Source organism: Mixophyes fleayi, chromosome 1 (genome assembly GCF_038048845.1).
Source record: "Mixophyes fleayi isolate aMixFle1 chromosome 1, aMixFle1.hap1, whole genome shotgun sequence".
Classification (NCBI taxonomy): Eukaryota; Metazoa; Chordata; class Amphibia; order Anura; family Limnodynastidae; genus Mixophyes; species Mixophyes fleayi.
In genome coordinates, this window is record NC_134402.1 from 337,540,344 (window position 1) to 337,562,471 (window position 22,128).

Sequence of the window (22,128 nt, forward strand, 5' to 3'; positions counted from 1 at the left end):
GGGTCATAGTCCACTTACACGTTTGTGGTCTCCCACAGATTTGTTTTTTTTTTAACTGGTAAGAAATTTGTTTTATTCACATTTTGTTTTGTTTTTTACCTTCAAATAAAGAAAAAAAAAAGTTAAATTTGAACAATCTGTTAGAAATGTGGATGCACAGTTCCAACCAAATTAAGGTGATACATCTGTCCCCATAAATGCTAATATGATCAACTCTGCCTTGATGCGTCGTATTGCCCCAAACAACTATTTCCTAGCTTGTTGGAACCTTTCCACAACCAGCAAATAAACGTAAACTACAAGCCGCTTTTGCAGCTGGGACACTGGCTCCCTTGACATGCCATAAACTGTGTTCTTTTTCAATAATGTCACGTGTGTCCAATGATCTGTTGGATACCTTGTAATATAAGTAAATTACTGTAGCAAAGTAACAACGGCATTGGGTCTTCGAAAAAATGGTCGCAGATGAACTATTCTAGAGACACATTTTCTGCTAACTTTTAAACCGCATCCCTCTCTTCTACTTCGCCGCTACAATGAGGACCGAGCTTTTGGGCTTATTGTGATGACGTCAGTCAGGCGCCTTAACTGTCTTCGGAGTGTGGCGGGGTGATTGAACGGGGTAGAGGAGGAAGCGGCCTGAAATGATGAGCCTCACCGGGGGCAGTCTGCAGCCCAGCTACCTGTTGGTGAGGCTCTATGTGTGGACACACTCCCCTTCTGCTTGTAGGGACCGTGTACCACTGACTGCATATACATCTCACAATGTCAAACAATGCTCACAAGCCCTATGTGTTGCACACAACTAGCAAACCGGTTTAACTCTTTTAAATACAGTCAGTTCTTACCTTTCTCTATAAATGGTTTGCCACGGTTTTACTACGTCTGTGTAATATCACTTCATACCGTAGTTGAACACACATTTACCATCTGCTTGTGTGGGAGGCATTTCACACATTAACAAGCCCAACTGCCCCTATAGCAGAGTGTTGCAGTAAACAAACACTGGTTATGTTAATTATATTTATCTTCTCTTTTAAACAGGCCTCACTCAAGGCTGACTGTGTGACTAAACCCTTCCTGCAAAGGTGCCAGGACCTGGTCAGAGTCATTGAGGATTTCCCTGCCAAGGTACAGTGAGTAGTGCTCGATTGGTGAGCCCTGTTATATTACATTGCTTCAGTGATTGTTGGAGCTTTAAGTTATACGTTGTGTATCACAATTGCTCATCATTTTAAAAAGTAAAAGTTCAGCAGTTTGATACATCTACATTTTTAAAGAGGGTCTGTCACGAAAGCCCAGCCTGTCCCAGATACAGCAATCTGAACAGCTGGCCGTGACTGGTGTTACCTTAGTTAATTAACAATGAATACACCTTTTCTGCCACCATGAAGGATTTATTATGGTGTCATTGCGTTCACCAGAACCACTTATTAATGTTTCACACAGATAAAAAATGTTTAAGGATTTGGCGTGTGAGGAATACACATTGAGGAGAATGACACATTTCAGCCTTGACAGGCTCCCTCAAAGAAATGAACAAACTTATTGTCTAAGGCAGAAGATTTTAAACCCTTCTTACAGGCTATTCACCACTTTTTTCTTTTCTTTTTTTTTTTTTTTTAAATCTAAGTTAGACCGATGCCCAAAATGACGCAGGGCTTTGAAGTAAATCATGGATGTCTGGAGACCTAGCATTTCACAGAACCTTAAATTCTCACCTCTGCTATTCTGCTTAAGTAATTACAACTTTGGGCTTCAATCTCCCCCTAACCTATCTCTCCCAGGTCTGGCTGTTTCAACAGATTAATGACACGTGCATAACTTTAAACTCAGGTCATCTAGCAAAGCACATGTTGAGATTACATTACAAGGTTACATACAATATACATGGTCATACATGAATTCAACAGAAAATAATAATCAGTCATTAGATATACTACATAGTCGCCACAGGATCTATCTGTAGAGTTATAAAGTTATTTTAAGCAAATGTGAAATCAAAGGGAGAGTTTCTTGGCAATTGATTTGAGAAGACAGGTTATGGAGGCTCTGGTTCAGATACTGTTTTGTACCCTTTCCCTGCCTGGGACACCCCAATCTCTCCTCTAGAGTGACCTGACAGGAGGCAGTGGCAAATCTGGAGAGCTTTGCTAATCGGATATACAAACCGTTTGCAGCAGCTCATTCATAACTCTTAAGTCTGGAAAGTTGGTGACAGCAGCCAGGGCAATAGTGTCACAGACCACATCAGGTTAGCAACATCTGATCTGCTAAGATGGTGGCTTCCGTTGTCAGGGATACTGCCACTGTTTCCCCTGTTACACAAGTGCTAGCCCAGGTGGGGCCTGTTCACTGCTTACGCAAGGCATGTTGTCTTTGAAAATTGTGCAGAAACCATGTGAAGTTTGTTAGGGGGCTGAAGGGACTTACGCTTGTTATGTGAAAGCCTTGTTGCTGGAATTATTTGGCTGCAACGATTTGTAAACTTTTACACTGGCACACGCTCATAGAATACCAAAAAGGGACACATCTCGATTTTCTTTGCAAGAGTTCAGATTTATGACACAAAACAAAATGGCATTTAGGGGTCTGGATTAGTGAACAGTTTTATATACTGCTCCAGTGGACACAGAAATCAATAGATTTTTTTTTTTTAGTTATTTTAAATAATATTCAGGGTTGTGTGTTTTTTTTATTTTTATTTTATGTATATCATCTTAGACAGGCATCTCATAGTGTGGAAATTAGAACTATAACACAATCATCTTGTGTGTTCTTCCCATGTTCACGTGGGTGTCCTTAGAGTGCTCCTGTTTCCTCCCACAGTTCAAAAACATTCTGGTAGGTTACTGGACCATGTGTGTGCACGCCCCTAAGTGGTAGAATATTTCGAATGTAAGCGCCAATGTGGCAGGGACTGTTGTTAATAGTTGAATATTCTCTGTAGTGCATGGTGTAATGTTGTGAGGCTATATAAAATAAACAAAAAATATTGCCTGTTTACTATATTTGTTTTATTATTTTTGAATTTATTTCTTTAGATGTTTATTTGGGTTGGGATCCTTTCTGCCCAAAATCTTTATGCATATTTTGAAAATAAATAAATTTAGTGAGACCAAAAGAAAAATGTCCAGCATGCTAATCATTCCTCTCGGCAGTGCTGTTTGTCTGGTGATAGGCCCATACACTAGGTTAGAGATACATTTTGGTAAAAATAGTTTTATGTGGTTGTAGGAGTTGCATGCCATATTCCCATGGCTAGTAGAGCTGGTCTTTGGCAGCCTGGATGGCAGCATTGTGGGCTGGAACTTAAGATGTCTGCAGGAGAGAATAACGCCTTTGGAGTTCCACACTGCTCTGGAATTTTTAGATCCTAGGTAAGTCTAGCCGCATTTGTGTGTGTTTTGTTACTTAACTTTAACTTTTGTAATCGACCTTGATTTATCTTTTATCAGCGGTGCTATGATGAAGCTAGTTTATAAGCTACAAACGGAGGAATACAGATATGACTTTCCTGTATCATACCTTCCTGTAAGTGATCCTTCCTTAGGCATCTGTGAGTAGTGATATCGATAACTGAACCTGCCATTTCTCTTTAAATTGACAATTTACCTAAAACAGTTTACAAAACTTGGTTTAAAATTGTGGCTTTCCTGTGATGATTTGTTTGTCTAGGGTCCTGTGCGTGCATCCATACAGGAGAGAGTTTTGCCTGAATGTCCACTCTATCATAACAAGATCCAGTTACCATCCTCCGGAGGGCTGGGTCTGAACTTGGCTCTAAGTATCCTTTACAGTGCTACTGAGTGTGGTGTTGTCAAAATCTAGTCCCTTAACCAAATGGAAGTATTCATTTATGTACAGTTTACTTTAGATTTTTATCCACTTGATAAGAAAGATAATTTTAACGTGGACTTCCCCCCCTACTAATTGACATTAGTTAGTATAATTTAAATTTGTACTCTTTAAATTTTATTTCATTTAGAAAATATCTCCACTGTCAAGTCATTGTTGTACAGTTTTGTTTTGTTTTTCTCCCCGCCATGGTTACAGAAGCGCTAAGGAGCGTCTGATACTCACAACAGTTCTCCCAAATGACAGCCACAGCTGTGTCCCAGTCTTCCTACTCTGATTTTGGGCTTTAACTCCTGATTTTACCCTGAAATAGGACTTATTTTGTTGCCCATTGTAAAGATTTTAATTGGGAAAAATATTTAACCATTTTTGAGTGGAGGTACATCGTAAATATATTGGTCTATATTTGTTGCACAGGGAAATACCAATGTATTTTTGTACCTGAATCAATAAAATGCGTTGGGATGCATGAAGCACATAAGTAAGCTCTCCTTCTGACAGAAATAGCAGGCAGAAGTATAACTGATTGCTGCTCACACTGAGAATTGTGGCGTGCAATGTAGCTAGCTTACTAGACATTGCAACCATGTTGATCAACCTGACTGCATGCCACGTAGGAAGAACACACACAATCCTGCATCGGTTCTCCATGGTTTTTTTCCTAGTGCTGTGAGGCTGTGGTGTATGTTCCAGCGGATTTATTTTTTTTGCTTATTACTGAGCAGAACATAACAACCAATATCATTGTCCCTTTCCACATGCACACATTTGGAGCTAGTTGAATGGTACATAATTGTATTTAACATGAAGAATAATTTCTGTTTTTAAAAGTTGGATATATAGTTTGAAGACTAATACTTTTCAAATTGCATTTTGGTTTCTGAAACGGGGCAAACTATAGATACCAATAATGCCTGGATTTAATGTAATCATTATGCTATGGTTCCTTAATCACTTGCTCAGATCCGTTTGAGTATTTTCTGTTCCACTTTGCCATCTGTCTTGTCACACAAAGGGTAAGTTAAGACTTGTTACCAAATATATGAAACATTCAGAGGGACTGTATAAAATACAATACATGCAGCTGTGTCAAATCCATGCTCCAATTTAAAAATACCAACACTTTTACTTCCAGTTCATGACCAAAAAAAGAGAACTTGATTTAAAATTGGAGTTTTTTTTGTTTTGTTTTTTGTTTGAAGGGGTTTTAACAAGGTACAGGGTGAAAGCATTCTACAGAGGAGTATTGGAACAAGAGGATAAGTATTCAAGCAAGTTTAGGGGATATTTGAGGAAAGGATTGCTATACCAAAAGGGTAGTAGAGAGGTAGAATAGTCTTCCAATATAGGTGGTAGAGACTAATAATGATAGGAAATTTAAACATGCTTTTGCTAGACACAAGGTTATACAGTCATGGCCAAAAGTTTTGAGAATGACACAAGTATTGGTTTTCACAAAGTTTGCTGCTTCAGTGTTTTTAGACATTTTTGTCAGATGTTGCTATGGTATGAAATGCTTGTAATTTTACTTCAGTATAAGTGTGAAAGGCTTTTATTGACAATTCCATTAAGTTTATGCGAAGAGTCAATATTTGCAGTGTTGACCCTTCTTTTTGAAGTCCTCTGCAATTCGCCCTGGCATGATGTGAATCAACTTCTGGGCCCCATACTGACAGATGGCCGCCCATTCTTGCCTAATCAGTGCTTGGAGTTTGTCAGAATTTGTGGGTTTTTGTTTGTCCAACCGCCTCTTGAGGATTGACCACAAGTTCTCAATAGGATTAAGGTCTGGGGAGTTTCCTTGCTATGGACCCAAAATTTCAATGTTTAGATCCCTGAGCCACTTGGAGCACCTTGCCATAAGGCAAAAGTGATAACGATCATGCTGGAAAAGGCATTATTTGTCAAACTGTTCTTAGATGGTTGGGAGAAGTTGTTCTTGGATGATGTTTTGGTACAATTCTTTATTCCTGGCTGTGTTCTTAGGCAAAATTGTGAGTGAGCCCACTCCCTTGGCTGAGAAGCAACCCCCACACATGAATGGTCTCAGGATGCTTTACTGTTGGCATGACACAGGACTGATGGTAGCGCGCACCTTTCCTTCCCCAGACAAGGGTTTTTTCCAGATGCCCCAAACAATCTGAAAGGGGATTCATCAGAAAATATGACTTTACCCCAATCCCTGTACCCTTTGCAGAATATCCGTCTGTCCCTGATGTTTTTTCCTGGAGAAAAGTGGCTTCTTTGTTGGCCTTCTTGACACCAAGCCATCCTCCAAAAGTCTTTGCCTCATTGTACGTGCAGATGCACTCATACCTGCCTGCTGCCATTCCTGAGCAAGCTCTGCACTGGTGGTGCTCCGATCCAGCAGCTGAATCATCTTTAGGAGACGGTCCTGGCACTTGCTGGATGTTCTTGGGCGCCCTGAAGCCTTCTTCACAACTAATGAACCTCTCTCCTTGAAGTTCTTGATCCGATAAATGGTTGTTTTAGGTGCAGTCTTAGCAGCAATATCCTTGCCTGTGAAGCCCTTTTTGTGCAAAGCAATGATGACTGCATGTGTTTTCTTGTAGATAACCATGGTCAACAGAGGAAGAACAATGATTTCAAGCACCACCATCCTTTTAAAGTTTCCAATCTGCTGTTCTAACTTAATCAGCATGACAGAGTGATCTCCAGCCTTGTCCTCGTCAACACTCTCACCTGTGTTAACGAGAGAATCACTAACCTGATGTCAGATAGTCCTTGTGTGGCAGGACTGAAATGCAGTGGAAATGTTGTTTTTGGTATAAAGTTCATTGTCATGGCAAAGAACGACTTTGAAATTAATTTCAATTCATCTGATCACTCGTCATGACATTCTTAAGTATATGCAAATTGCCATAATAAAAACTGAGGCAGCAGACTGTGAAAAAAAAAGTGTCATTCTCAAAACTTTTTGTCATGACTGTACTTCTATGTAAAATTACAGGTATTTTGTTAGTTTATAACAAAGCTATCGTGAAGTGTTCAGTTTATATACAGACTAAGGGTTTGGGGAAAAAAATCTGCTTCCTATGTGTAGACGAATAGCTGGGTAAATGGTTGAAGAAAATACATTATTATGAATTATTGTTACTTGCCTTGGCATTACGCAAAAAAACAAAGTAGATGTATTTTTAAATGGGTTATCCCACATGATTCATAATACATTGAGAAATCGCACTTGGTTTCATAAAATGTTCAGTAAGAACTTATGGTTTGTGCAGTTGAGTTGGTCTCGGAGTGTGTAATAATGAACAAATCTAACACTGCTCCAGTCAGTATGAAATATTAATTTTACAAGAAGCCATTGTGTGTGTGTTTGAACTTTCTCTATACAGCACTATATGTCGGGGCACCTTCCTAGTACCTCTGACAGCGCCTACTTCATCCTGGTGGAAAAATACCTGAAGTGGTTCCTTCCTTTCGAAGGAAATGTTCCCCCTCCTCATTTCTCCAACCCTGGCGGGGCTGTACCATCACCTGCACCTAGGTAATTTGGTTCCCTTGCTATTAAATGATAACCGTATATACGTTGAAGATACCTCTGTATTACATATATTGTTTCTGGCTATACTACTTGCTAGTTGTATATAGCTTTAGTCCTTTAACATTTCAGTTGGAAAATTAGCCTACGTGGAGCATGTACTTTTGCATGATGGTGCATTGTTTGTTTTTTAACTGGAGAACTGTTAATGAATTTTAGCCAAAATAAAACTGCAACTCTCCGTACCTATGTTTAATATTTTTTTGTCAACAGACATGCTTCAGAAAAAAATAGTAACAGTAGAAGCTATACATTTTTTATTTAACAAAATTAATATTGTCGGGATTTATTTTTTTTGGGGTTTTTTTTTGGTTTTCTTATGGTAATCTTTTAGTATGTTGTGGGATTTATTTATTTTTTTAGGTTTTGAACAGCAAAATTGTTTGAGTCTGGGTCTGACTATTGTTCTCTTGTTTGTCCAGATCTCCATCGATTTCATTAACTTCATATGGGACTCACCCCAGCCTTCTAAAGAGACACATTTCCCATCAGCACTCTGTGAACGCTGATCCTGCGGCCCAAGAAATATGGAGATCAGAAACATTATTGCAAGTAAGTTCCAATAGTGCGAAGAGTTGGGGACATTGAGGGAAGGGAACTGAAACTCCTGTCTGTAGATGGATGAGCTTGAGATGTGTGTGCTAAATATAAAACACTTTGGAACATGAGTCATTTATGATTATTCCTCTGTATTTTGGTTTTGTTGTAGGAATAGTTTGCTTTTTAGCTTGTTAGGAAGCAAATATGTTGTCTTTCCTAAGGAAGGCTTTTACTATACTCTATCAACTCCTAAGCAATGTAGAAGGCCACGTGTTATTATGTAATGCACAAACAGGTAAAATATAGTTATCTAAATAGCTCACTAGAGATCCGGTATGAATCCAAACTATATAAAAGCATACCTTTTTAAATATTTGTTGTTCATTTAAAATTTCATATTAAATCAATCCATTCTGATTAAAAAAAAATAAAAAAATAGTTAGTGTCGTGAAATAAAATGGTATACCAAGAGTTATGAAATTATCACTTAATTGTTTACTATAATCTATTTAATAGATATAAATAATTATGGTAGGAGATAAGTGAAATATTGGTCTTTATCTAGTTCTTAATATATTGGTGTGTATATTTGACACTTAAAGTGCAGTGAATTCTTGCAAATCTGTAAGTGTAGAAATTAGCAACATCCAACTCTGACATGACACTGCAATATCCCTGAATATGTGGGGCTACATAACAGAGTTATAAGAATCAGTTCTTTCTTGGTGATACTGTTATTAAACAATGCTGAATAAATACTAAGACAGAATTGGCATTTAGAGAAATACGTAGACTCAGGACTATATAAAGACAATTAATTCACTTTTCGTCTACCATAATTATTCAGATCTGAGGACATATGATAAAAGATTATACTAGTTTAGTGATATTATCATAACTCTCGGTGTAGGATTTTAATTTAGTACACATCACAGATGGCTATTTCTATGATTTTGTTTTCTTTTTTTAAAGTAGTGTTCATATGGAATTTTAAATGAACCTTAAATAAGGTTGTGATTTTATACAGCGGGGATCCATACGGGATCTCTAGGGATCTATTTAGATAATTATATTCAACCTGTTTGTGCACTACATATTAACGCTTGGCCTTCTGCATTGTTTATGAATCTATCAAAGTTAAGTAGTTGCACCTCTCTGTTGATGATGATCATTATACAGGGTGATTCAAAAGTCGCAGTACACCCTTTTATTTCAAAAACTCTACAGGAAATTGGGAAACCTGAATACTCCAGTAAGGTATGGGTGACGTGGTCTATCTTTTACGGTATGTACCAAACATGGGCGCCATCTTGAAATCGGCCAATCGGCCCAATTCCTGTAGAGTTTTTGAAATAAAAGGGTGTACTGCGACTTTTGAATCACCCTGTATTTTAGGAGAGTATAAACTGATATTTGGGAGTCAGCAGTAGTATTTCACCTCTGTTCAAACAATAGGGGATCGTGTGCGGTAGTACTTTGTTTGCGGTTATACTCGATCAATTACAGATAATTTTGTAGCTGGCATCATTGCTGTTGCCTAGCGTCATTGTAAACAATAAAGTAGACATCAATAAATCTTGTACTGTTGAGTATTCTTAAAGTGCTAGTGCGTAGCAAAAATGTTTCAAAGACTCTTTCTGTTTTGTGCAGATCTTTGTGGAGATGTGGCTTCACCATTACTCTCTTGAAATGTATCATAAAATGCAGTCTCCACATGCAAAGGTAATAACCCAGTGTGAGTGCCAAGGTGTAGAATTCTATTGAGCTGAAGATTATTATCAAATACTTTTACTCTGTTAAGACTAATGTGATATGAAAGTTGCCTGACCTGTCAAGAGGTTCAAGCGATACTGTTGTGTCCTATTTTTTGTTGTGTCCCCTTTTTTTTTTTTTTTTTTTTATTTGTAAATGTTATGTACAAGCCTGATCCTCTTTATCTTGTGTCTGGTCCCTGTTTGTCATGTGTTTCTTCTGTACTCCGTTCTGTGTGTGGAATGAGAACATGATTTCATAAAACCATTAAAATTATGTTGACTGAGCTAATGAAAGCTATAAGCATTGCAGGAAGTCGTCATTATAAAGTCTTTTTTGATATGTTGAGATGTTGCTAATCTGTTTGGATATCAGTCTTTATGATCCTTGGTGTGTTTTGTTTTGTTTTTTTCAAACCAGTTTGTTTTCTCTCATTCCATATTTTGTGTTTTGTTATTTCTCTGTTTGTCCCTACGCCTCCCCATCCCCTCTTCCTCGTCACCTGTTGGTTCCTGTGTGTGTTTCAGCTGGAGGCTCTTCACTACAGGCTCAATGTGTCCAGCACTTCGTACATTTTTCCTGCTCTGCCTGGGTCCCTCCATTCATACCAAGTACTTCCAGCTCTCTGAGACACATTTCTGTATTGTAAATCACAGCTAGGGGGGAAGGGAGCTGCTTCTTACCAGTGCAATGTGGGATGAATCATTTGCTGGGCTCGGACAATCGTGCTGCATTAAAGGACAATTTTAACAGTTTTTTTGACGTTGGGTGTATTGCTTGAAGCAACTTTGCTTTGATATGTTGCTGATACTCTGTCTACCCTCAGAATGGTGCATTCTTTCCTTTTGCTGGAGGCTCTGTCAAGACCTCTTTGATGTCTTCAATTGGCTGAGACTGAATGACAAGCACTAAACTGCTTTGGCTGAGAAATTTCGCATTTGTGTATAATTCTTTATGTTGCTGAAAAGATGCATTCACTCTACTCTGCAATCCATCCCCAGAATATCCCGCTCAACCAGGAAATTATGCAATCTGTGAAATATTCTGTGTATTATTGTCTTCTGCAGGGTTTTCCAAAGTGCATGCAGTGTGTTGTAGCTCTTCCCCTTTTTTTTTTTTTTATGGTCTATTTTAAATTCTTTGTTCTTTCATTATAACTTCTGAGTCTAATATGCCAAGCAATTCATAAAACAAAATACATTTTGAAGGAAACCAATTTGACATGGATCATCTTTTTGTTTTTTTGTGACCAGAAACCAATGGCTGCTGTCACTAAATTGTTTTCCACTTATTTGAATAGGGTGAATGCAATCTTCACTAATAATGTCTAGCAGTCTGCCTCCTCTCCTTCATATGCTGTGATCATTGCATAGATTTCTGATATTGGTTTGTGCTGCAGTTTGTAACTCTTACAGGTTGAATAATAGTGTGTAACATTGTTTTTCTTCTGAATTCTAGGAGGCTTTCCAGCCCACAGAGGAACATGTTTTGGTGGTTCGGGTTCTAGTGAAACACTTGCACACTTTTGCCAATAGTCAGAGGCCCGAACAGTCCTCTCCTTCTGTTCACTCTCACACACAAAGTCCCCTGGAAGAGCTTAAAAGGTGTGTTCACAATGACTACAATGTAGTTGTGATCACTCTGGAATAGACAGGATGTGAATGAGTTTAAAAATGCTGTGGTATTAATTGTAAAGTGTATCTTAGTTTTACATCGGATCCATGTCCGTTTTTTTTTGTTTGTTTTTTTTTACACTTGTGACCCACTAAGAAATCTTAAGAAGAGATCATCAGTGATCCTTATGCAGCTGTTCAGATGCCTTTACTCACAGGATTAACCTGTTTCATGCATTACATGTAGTTGTCGGTGTGTGTATGACACATTTGCTGAGGTGTGGTTCCAACATTGACAGAAGATTTAAGGCAACTGTTTGTCCTGGTGCAAAAGAGCAGTATTTTGGTGTTTGCCCCATACCCACTACTTCAGTGACATGTTGGCTTTTTTTGCATAGCTTTCCATCCTGTGTGTTCTATGCTATAACTTATCTCTCATAGGAGAATCACTCGATGAGGCTCTGTGGGATGTTCAGTACCTGAGATATTGCTATACTTCAGGTGTCTCAATAATGAAGTGGCCAGCAACTGCCAGTACACACACACACACACACACACACACACACACACACACACACACACACACACACACACACACACACACACACACACACACACACACACACACACACACACACACTCTACTTGCATAGAATTGTAAAGCAGAGTAAATGGCTATATTGTCCCATACATTCCATACAATAGTGGTGCACTAAATGCAAGCCCTATCCATTCAATTCTCGTCCTTATGTGTAGGAACAAGAGTGGCCCGGGTTGCGCTTACCCACTTCACTTCCCTTCCTTGCTACCTTGTAAACCATTTCTAGAACATCTAACCCCAGTTCTATAGAGCAACTTAACATGGCTAGGGTAAATTGTGTGTTTGTATAACAATCATACCAAATATAAATTTATATACGGTATTAAAAAAATTAAATTTTATCCCTCTGTCTGTCCTTGGCAGGGTGGTTATCCCTCGATTCATCCAGCAGAAGCTATACATCTTCTTGCAGCACTGCTTTGGACACTGGCCTCTCGATGCCTCCTTCAGAGCGGTATGTGGCTTAGGACTTTGTGTCTCATCTGAAATCTAGTTATTTAGTGGGGTTTTTTTTATATGGAGAATATGTCCACCCTTCCTTGCAGGTACTGGAGATGTGGCTCAGTTATGTACAGCCCTGGAGATATGTTCCAGAGAGATCCATCTCGCCTGTCAGCCATGATCCACAGATCCGCAGTGTGTCAGAGAAATGGTGAGCAGAGCTTATAGATAATGAATCCAAGCACTTGAAAGTTGTGATCTATATTTGGTTAAGTTGTCCAAATTTAGATATGTAATACCACCTTTTGAAAAGGCTTTATTACCACACTCCTCCCCTAACAGCAGTGCCATGGGCTACTGTATGTAATCGTGTTGTCCCAGAACCAGCAGGTCAATGCCTTTCCGCACTTTAAAATGGTGTCCAGAAGGGTATTGGGGTGGTGGTGGGTAGGGGATCATCTGCCCCTGCCCCCCACAGGTTTATCAGCCTGGGCTTTATCAGCCAGCTCTATATAGTAGCTCATGGGGCTCCAGCTTGGGTGAGGGACAAATTGGTAAACAAATTCTATAGATGGTAGTGCACCTTATAAAGACCAGCTGTACTGTATGATATCTAATATTAGCACTGTAAATGTACCGTCAATATTTGCTTGAACAATGAACAGGAATTCGTACATTTATGGTTAGTTTAACACATGTTGTCAGCAATGTACACTACATATATGTTGCTTTTCACTGGCAGGGCTCCCTTTGTGCAGGAAAACTTGCTCATATACACAAAGCTGTTTCTTCGTTATTTGAATCGTGCCATCCGTAGTGATCTTGTCAGCCCCAAGAATGCTCTGATGCTCTTCAGAGCAGCAAAAGTCTTCTCCCAACCCAACCTGCCAGAGATGATCCAGAAAGGTAAAAACCCAGTCTTACACTGTGCTAGAGAACAGCTATACATATTGAGACTCTTACCCATTTGATATATACAATCCTTAAACATTAACCACTTGTCTTCTGATCCTTGGCTCTCTGCAGGTGAGCAGTTGTTTCTGGAACCAGAGCCTGTTATTCCTCACCGTCAGCACAGGCTCCTTATGTCGCCAAACTTTGGTGGGAGCTTTCTTTCATCCTGGCAGCCCCCAATCATGGATGCTTCTTTCAAAGTGAAGAGTCATGTATACAGTCTTGAGGGACAGGATTCCCAGTACATGCAAATGTTTGGTAGTGAGGCAAGGAATCTGGTAAGTGTGGAATTGGCCAATGGGACCCAGAAAGCATATATTTGGTGAAAGGGCAACTAAAGTAAAAACAAATTAAATTGCAGTATAACTCTTTTTAAAACAAGTAGACATGTTATGTGCTATATAAAGAAAACCAAAAAGCATTGCCCCACAAAGCCGAATATTAGGGATTTCATCTTCATTAAAGGAATAGATGCATGCAAATCACTTCTGTTCAGTGAACTACGTTTCTAGAACTGCTGGCTTAATCAAGGCAACAAATGGAACAGTGATCTCTGATGCAGGACCTCTAGCATAGTTCAGAGCAACCAGAAAGATTGAGGGGATATAGGCTAAACTGGCCCAAAGAGGGGTCTACTACTCTTTTACGGCCCTCTACTCTTTTCGCTCTATACTTCCTCCCTTGGTGCTCTCATCTCCTCCTTTGGCCTTCAGTATCACCTTTATGCTGACGACATTCAACTCTACATCTCTTTACCTGATCTTTACTCCACCCTCCTCGCTCAGGTATCTGACTGCCTCTCCGCCATCTCCTCCTGGATGTCGGAGCGCTTTCTCAAAATCAACATTTCCAAAACTGAACTCATTGTCTTTCCGCCTCCTATCCCACCATGACCTCTCCATTGTCGTTAACAGCACCACCATCTCCTCTGTCACCCAACTCCGCTGCTTGGGTGTCATCCTTGACTCCTCTCTCTCTTTTGCCACCCACATTCATTCCCTTGCCCAAGCCTGTCGCTTCCAACTACGCAACATCGCCCGCATCCGTCCCTTTCTCTCTCAGGAGGCCACCAAAACCATCATCCACGCACTCATCATTTCCCGCCTCGATTATTGTAACCTCCTCACTGGCCTCCCCCACTACTGTCTCTCCCCCCTCCGCTCTATACTCAATGCGGCCGCAAGACTCAACTACCTCTCACGCCGCTCCTCCTCTGCCTCCCCTTCCCCTACAGAATTCTTTTCAAACTCCACCACCACTTACAAGGCTCTCTCCCACTCTACTGCCCCTTATATCTCTAACCTCCTCTCCATTCACACTCCCGCCCGCTCCCTGCACTCGGCCAATGACCACCGCCTCTCCTCCACTCTGATCACCTCTTCCCATTCCAGAATCCAGGACTTTTCCCGTGCAGCCCCCCTTCACTTGAATGACCTCCCTCGCTCCATCCGCCTCTCTTACTCTGTGCTCCTTCAAACGTGCACTCAAAACTCACCTCTTTCTCAAAGTCTACCAACCATCCACTTAACCATCATCTCCTCCACTCATTCTCCCCTCTCTCCCATTGCCTCAACTGGCTCCTCTTGTGCCTGGTCTGTTTAACCCTCCCTTAGGATGTAAGCTCGCATGAGCAGGGCCCCCTCCCCTCCTGTCTCCTTACCCGTTCTTCTGCTCCGTGTTTATTGCATCAGCCTGCCTGGAGTTTCTGAAGTATTGGTACTTTTTGTTTATTGTTCTGTACTGTTATACCCTGTATAGTCTACTGTTTGTACTATGTGTGGCGCTGCAGAAGCCTTGTGGCGCCTAACAAATAAATGATGATCATAATAAATGCCCCATCCCACGGTTATTCCTTTCATGACTTTTTTTTTTTTTTACTTTGAAGATATTCATTATGCTTCTTGCTGTAAAAATAGCATGGCCTCAGTTTTAAGGATGCTTTTAATGTGAAAGGCGTTTTACCTATAACTTGTTAACTCAGTGCTATAATTTAATATTTAGGCATTTATGTAATTCTTATACACTTAATTTTGTTATAACCATTTATCAAATTTTGTGAGTTTGTCTCTGGCAAACTTTGAAAAAGGGATACTGAATTTTATCGGAAGTGGAGGAGCTCAGATGAAGACGTACTTTACCTGAGTTCCTGCTGGCGTGTGGACGGGAAACCTCCCAAGCCAAACATCACTCAGAAAGGAGCTCCCAGAACAAAAAGCCCCTGGATCTGCTTAGGCCACACTAGAGTATATTGCTCAATCTCCTCCACCTCTGGCCGTGCATACTCGTGACCTGAACTCCATGGCATGGCCTACCTCATTCACCTTTTGACTGGGGTCGAAGTTCCACTGTTCAGGGACCCAATAGCAATGCGGGTTCCCTCACCCAGGTAACTCAGGCCCACCATAGCCTGTCGCATCCTCAAGGCCCTTGAACCCAATCAAGCGCCTAAGCTACATGTGGACCGTATTCGCTCTGAGTGCAGTACACACTGCATAGGCCCAGCACCAACTGGCTACTTGCATCCCAGCGGCCCTGATCACCTCCACTTGTCTGGATTCTCCACCAGTCCAGACTCTCACCAACAGACTCCCAAATGCTGCCCAGAGGGGTAGACACTGTTGCCTTCCACTATCCTCATACCCCCTGGTCCCTCCAATAACCTTCACTGGCTTCCATGCCCTGGAACCCCACTCAGTGCTCAGCACTTCACTGCAAGAGTTCCCTACTTTCCATCCCACCTTCTCTCTGCCCGATTCGTCCACTACTGCCTGCCACCACACCATCATGGACCTTGTGCTTGGTATGCTCCACAATTATGTATTTCTATTTCGCTCATTACTCTGCATGTTTCTCCACAATGCCTTATCACCTGGTCCATACCCCAAGCTAAACTGTTCCACTTGATCAAACTGTTCGACTTTTGTCTCACTATTCGTCTACCTCCTATGTGCCTGTCATGTCTGATGCTACAATTTTTGTATGCCTTTGATTTGTTCTGTTGCATCCATGCATCTATTATTCTGCTCATTTGTCTCCATGTACCTGTTATGACTACTGTTTCATGTATGTCTATTATATCAGGCGCTACAGAATCTGTGGCACCATACAAATAAACAATGATAATGACAAATTTTACAATGGACAGGTTCTTCGACTTGCTCAAATGATCATACAGGCCAAGCAGACTGCCAGATCCATCTCTGACCAATCCCCCGATTCCTCAGGCAGCCAATCATTCTTGTCTTGGTTTGGACTAAACACTCCAGATCTGAACAACACTTACACAGGGAATGACCTTGATGAAGTTGGATATGACAGTATTAGGAAGACCGATGAACACTTGGAAAAAGCCCTGGAATATCTTTGTCAAATCTTTAGGGTAAGCGTCACAAACACAAATTTATCTTGCTCGGGTCAAACAATAGAAGATTAGTATGTAATGTCAACTGTGAGGCAAAATATGGCAAAAACCATCATGGTAGAACACTTAACACGATTGTTCTGATCACTTTGCAGTCTGGAGTGCTGGTAAAGAAAGCCTGACTGAAGAGGGTCCAATAGGTTGTGTGAGGCCCGTGTAGGCTACTTGAAGATTGGAGTGGCATGGTAGTAGAGAGTTGATTTGGGTCAGTTAGTTTTAGTAGCGTAGGAAGGGGCACATGGTTGAGTGGACAGGTAGTAGTGGGAGGAGAAAAATGTAGAGACTTCTGGGTTTATTCACCAAACCCTGGTTTTGCCAAATCGTCAATTCTCAGCGATTTTTGCCAGCTAGTTTTAAACTGACGTTTTATTAAAGACAAAAACTGGCGGCTTTTGCCTTTAATAAAATTGCTGTTTTTACACATGGGATGGCAAAATGGAAGATAATTGTCGGTTTGATTTACCCATTCATCTTTATTTTTGGGATAAAATAGACTGCAAGAAAGGAGTTGAGCAGGTGGTTCCTCAGCACAGTGGATACTATTTCATTTTTAGATCTGGTCCTTCAACGACCATCAAGAGCTTGTTTTCTAGTTAGAGAGGTCTGTGGGGGGGGGGGGGGGGGGTTGAGAATAGATTTAAATGTATTAAAAAAGCGTTTGGCATGAGAAGACAGCAGGGAAGAGTTTGGAAGTTTTGTTTGTCAATGTCCAAAGCAGTTTAATAGGACTGTTAAATAACAATATATTTGAGCAAGTCATGGAAAATATTTTCACCAATGACATACTAATTTGTGAGAATGTTTTTGGAACTCTCTGCATTTCCTTTGTGTTCCATGGCTGAGGAAGTGGTCACTGCTGGAAAAACAATTGCGGGAGCCTCTTCCTCAAAGAGTGTTGCTAAATTGTGATTAACATATGCGATTGCCATATCAGGACATTATAATTTAGAAACTGTGGAGAGAATTTCTTAAGTGGAGAGTTATTGTGGAGGTTTGGTTTAGTTAGAGTGTTTAGCAGTGTTGGCTAACCTGTGACACTCCAGGTGTTGTGAAACTACAAGTCCCAGCATATCCTTCCAGCAATAAGCTGCTATATATTGGTAAAGCATGCTGGGACTTGTAGTTTCACAACACCTGGAGTGTCACAGGTTAGCCAACACTGGTGTAAAGTGTTAAGGGGTGGAGTAGAGACCTACATATCATCAGACATAAAATGTCTGACTGTTAATTTGGAATTGTGGAGTAAACTAGGGACTTGCAAGAGCTCTTAATTCATTAATGTCTGCATTTTCCTCTTAGCTGAATTCTGCTCACCTTGGGCAGCTCACAGTAAACTCTGGGACTGTGCAGGATGAAAGTGGAAGAAATCAACTGCCAGACTGTATACAAAATGAGGATGGTGTGTTCCTGACCCCTTTAGGCAGGAAGCAGGTAAAACACACACACATTTTGACATTTTGTAACCTAAATAACCACGCTTTTCCCACAATGCACTGAGAAAGTGTAATCTTTCCTAAAGTGCTAGGAATTTGGAGATTATAAAATGGGGATACACAAATGATTTTTGTTTGTGTTCCTTCATGTAATAAGGCCTATTCAATATTTCTTTGGACACAGCACAGAATAGTTTTCACCCTCCCTAATATTCCCCTATTGCTTTTATGTATAGCCTTTACTGTGGAACTAGCCAGGGTCAGTGAAAGTCATGAATTTTTTTTTGTTGTGGGTTGTTTTGTGGGTTTTTTTTTTTTAATCACATGTCAACTGGACTGGACAATTCTTCCAATACCTGTATAGTTTAATTTAAAGGAAAAAACTGGTCTGGGGTAATAGATCCTGTGTTAGGTTCTTCAGCAGTTCCATATCAGTGTCCCATTGTAGTGTATCGATTCCTGGGTAATAGGAGTGGTATCACAGGACTTGAGTAACACTTGCTATGTTCCTGCAAATGGGCTTTCTTGTTTTTTTGTTTCTTTAGGCAGGAAGGAGGTTTTTTTTTATTCAATTTATAAAGGACAGGAATTTTACTTTAACAAATTAACCATTTCTGCTGCTTTGTTGTGGGTAAACTTTAATAAAGTAGTTTCTAAACTACTTGTTTGCTGACGATTTTACATTATCAAGTAAATTTGAAAGTGGTCCTGGCTCATTACATTTTACAATAGAATTTGGCAGGCAGGGACAACAGTTTCCTGCATTGGTTGCAGTAATGTTGGAAAACTCTGCAAGTCAGATAAAGGTGAATTGCCCTTTTTGATAAAACACCTGGCAACCTGTTTCAACTAATCCACTCCTCCTGTGTAGCAAATAAGAGTTCCTTCCTTAGGAACCAAGCCTGCTGCTAAGTAGACTCGGTCCGTTCAGTCCTGTTTCATAGAATTGAATAGATGAGCTCAGCTCCCAAAGGCTAATTGAATCCCACCATGGGACAGCCCACTGATGGGATTATGTAGCATCCTTCTGGTACTTCTAGAAGGGGTCCATTGCTGCTGCTGTCTGGTCCCCACATGTGAGAAAATGGGGACAGTTGAAGTAGAGGCGTGAGGGTAGGGTGTTGTCCAAAAATGGATGCTTGTTTCAGTCTTGGTGCTGGTGAGAAGCAATTCAATTTTATATTTATCTATAGAGTAGCATCAAAAATTAATTTTCATATTTGCAAATCATTTAATAGGGAAAATGGGAAATAAAGCATTTCAAATGTTAGAAATTTCTATACTTCTTTAGAACGTTTTACTTGATTTCTACTTGAAACTTTTTATTTTCATTGTGTGTTTGTCATTATAACCACTTGAGTGTTGTGATAACACACATTTCTGTCTTTCAGATAATAAATGGTTTGCGCAAGTTTGACATACAGTACCAAGGGGACCCTGAGCTCCAGCCAATCCGCAGTTACGAGAATGCTACTCTTGTACGATTACTCTACCAGCTTGCAAGTGTCTTAAATGAAAGGGTAAGTAGCAGGCCATTCTATATCTCCTCACTATACATGTTGCTGGCTCATTCAGAATGGTTCATTTTTCTGACAGGATGGGCTTACTCATCCACCCTGTCAATAGGATTGGTTTTACAGACTGTCAGTAACCTGGTGTTACCGACCACTTCTACTGGTGCTACTTGACACTTAGTTGATGAATGTCTAGTGGCCAACTATGCACTGCCATGGTCCCCTGGTTGTAGGAGAATAGTTGTTTACACTACCAGGTTCATTCACCAGCACTCTAGCTCCTGGGTGATGTGTAACTGCTGCAGCACTACTTGATGGTTACTCTGCCAGGGTCTTCCTGCAAAGCATTGTTCCATGACATTCAGTTGCATTCCTAAGAACAACCAGGGGATGGATCAGAGACTCTGTAGGTCACTGGAATATAGCAGATGTGTGTCTTGGAGCTAATAGAGCAAAATCTTTAGGAATAATTGTTGTTGATCTTAACAGATCTGTTTCACATAACACCCACTTAAAGGTAGTGTATGTAGACACACACCGAACTTTGCTGCCCTTTATGTACAGATTAACACTCAAGGCTGGCAGGGGGGTGGGTATTCCTGGGATGATAGGATGCAGCCCCTTCTCATCACCACCTCCTGGGAATCCCCCACCCAAACTACTTTAACGACTTGGGTCCCCGAGATCTGGCGCCCCCTCCAAGCTTCATATGGCTCCAGTAGGATATTACCCAGAGCCTGGAGCAGCAGTCTTACTACAGTGCAACCAGACCTGTTTAAGTGTGGCCATTATGCTCTGCTCTCTGGGCTCTGCAGGGGATAGTGTACTGCCATAGCAGAATCTCTCTGGTGCTACAAGAAAGGGGTCCAGTGCTGTTTGGTCCCCACAGGGAGGTAGCTAGGAAAAACTGCTGCATGTAGGGATTTTTCTAGGGGGACATGTTAAATAAATATTAAAATACTTTACTTTCATAGGTGGTAGTGCAGCTTTAAAAAGTAAAAAAAAAATTAAATTCCCAACACATTGCACATAGATATGCTGGGCTGACACTGTTATACATAAAACGTTCGTGCAGCGTGTGCGGTGCAGGAGGGTGGTGGTCATTTTGGGCATATAAAACAATTTAAAATAATACCTGCAGTGTAAATATTACTTTTATTAAGAGCATGTGGGGGATGGGCGGCACACCATTGCTGTATCTATGGCCTCTGCTATCTCTCTGTGTATTGTTTTTACAATATTTTGCTTATTGTTCATATCTATGGTATTTTTCCTATTGATGGTTTTTGTTGGGAATTAAAGAAGAACCCACAGAATGCAATGCAATACTTGTAGGGTTTGTTTGCTTCTTTTTCTCTTGATAAAAATCCCTTCATCAGTTGGCAGCAGTTCTCCAGTGATGGATACCCTGGAGAGCTTTGAATATAACAAGCAGGTAAGTATATCCATAACACTGCTGCATCATTCAGTCAATGTTCTGGATACACTTTCACTGCTCAATGTATTCACTGAAAGTTATCCAGAGTGGCAATCCCTGTAAAACGTACTGTTACTGAGCCAGTGGTGAAAATCACAGAGAAATGCAAACACCCAGTTATATCAATTGCTAGGAAAAGGGTTGCATTATTTAAAAAAACAAACAAACCATGAAGTGCTTAACTTTAAAAGCTGGTGTTGCACTGCTAGAGTAAATTCAGTTATTTCTCTCTTCTAGTTTGCTGACACAATGAGCTCCTTGTGCAGAAGACGGGACTTCCTGGGAAAGTTTTGTAGTTACCATCTGATCAGCAGACCTCTTGCAAGGAGAATGAGCCCTATGCCATCCCATAGTACCTTGGAGCAGACCCCTCCTCGCATTCGTCTTCGATTCCTTGCTAACTATTGGGTTGTGTTCTACTTGATTCTTTTCTACTTTCTGTGTGGCCTACTGTCTATGGGACACTTTACCTGCACATTTTTTCTGCTGATTGGCTACCTTCTCTATGCTTCAGTCATGACTTTATTTGCTGAAAAGTGGAAGCCACATCCGGACTAATGCCAAATAATTTTATATTTTTTTTATGCTGTTGATGCTGACACTATTTTTAATGGGAAATAATCTACCAGAGCGTTCTGAATTAAAAGGTTTTCTGTGGCTTTTGAATGTCCCCTTTTCTGTCTAGTTTCCTCCAACAGGCACCCTCTATTCCGAAGGTCTAATACTGTGGGCAGGGCTGCACTCCTCTTCTGCAGGAGACCCCTGTGAAGTCATGATTGTAGTGTCTGTGTGTACCTCTGCTTGCAGTAATATTGTAGCATTATTGAACACTTTGTGAATGGGATATCTAAATACTGGAATCCATCCCAGGTGATATAACGGAGGCAGAATATGGTGCAAATGGGGGAGGGAGAATGCAGCTACTGGTTGGTATATTACTGTAATCCAGGGTGCAT

The 22,128-nt window shown here is 40.6% G+C and overlaps 1 protein-coding gene across 2 annotated transcripts; it reads left to right on the forward strand.

Moving 5' to 3' along the window:
* The first annotated feature begins 537 nt into the window (after positions 1 to 537).
* Positions 538 to 21,838, forward strand: SMPD4 (sphingomyelin phosphodiesterase 4). 2 transcript variants are annotated; one of them, XM_075215542.1, is made up of 19 exons: positions 538 to 689; positions 1,045 to 1,131; positions 3,238 to 3,380; positions 3,459 to 3,534; positions 3,679 to 3,787; positions 4,822 to 4,874; positions 7,221 to 7,372; positions 7,849 to 7,978; positions 9,617 to 9,688; positions 10,246 to 10,329; positions 11,177 to 11,322; positions 12,296 to 12,386; positions 12,478 to 12,584; positions 13,116 to 13,279; positions 13,400 to 13,605; positions 16,473 to 16,706; positions 18,048 to 18,179; positions 19,573 to 19,701; positions 21,410 to 21,838. In XM_075215542.1, the coding sequence occupies exons 1-19, from the start codon at positions 645 to 647 to the stop codon at positions 21,728 to 21,730; spliced, it is 2,481 nt and encodes an 826-aa protein (XP_075071643.1). In that variant the 5' UTR covers positions 538 to 644; the 3' UTR covers positions 21,731 to 21,838. The 2 variants fall into 2 exon arrangements, with proteins under 2 accessions (XP_075071643.1, XP_075071651.1); XM_075215550.1 differs by lacking the exon at positions 10,246 to 10,329 and having other exon boundaries at positions 540 to 689.
* The last annotated feature ends 290 nt before the right edge of the window (positions 21,839 to 22,128 follow it).

Coding starts and splice junctions, on each gene's coding strand:
- SMPD4 (XM_075215542.1), top strand. CDS start 645: ATGATGAGCCTCACCGGGGGCAGTCTGCAGCCCAGCTACCTGTTG. Junction 16,707..18,047: donor ATCTTTGTCAAATCTTTAGG/GTAAGCGTCACA, acceptor TTTTCCTCTTAG/CTGAATTCTGCTCACCTTGG. Junction 18,180..19,572: donor CCCCTTTAGGCAGGAAGCAG/GTAAAACACACA, acceptor TCTGTCTTTCAG/ATAATAAATGGTTTGCGCAA.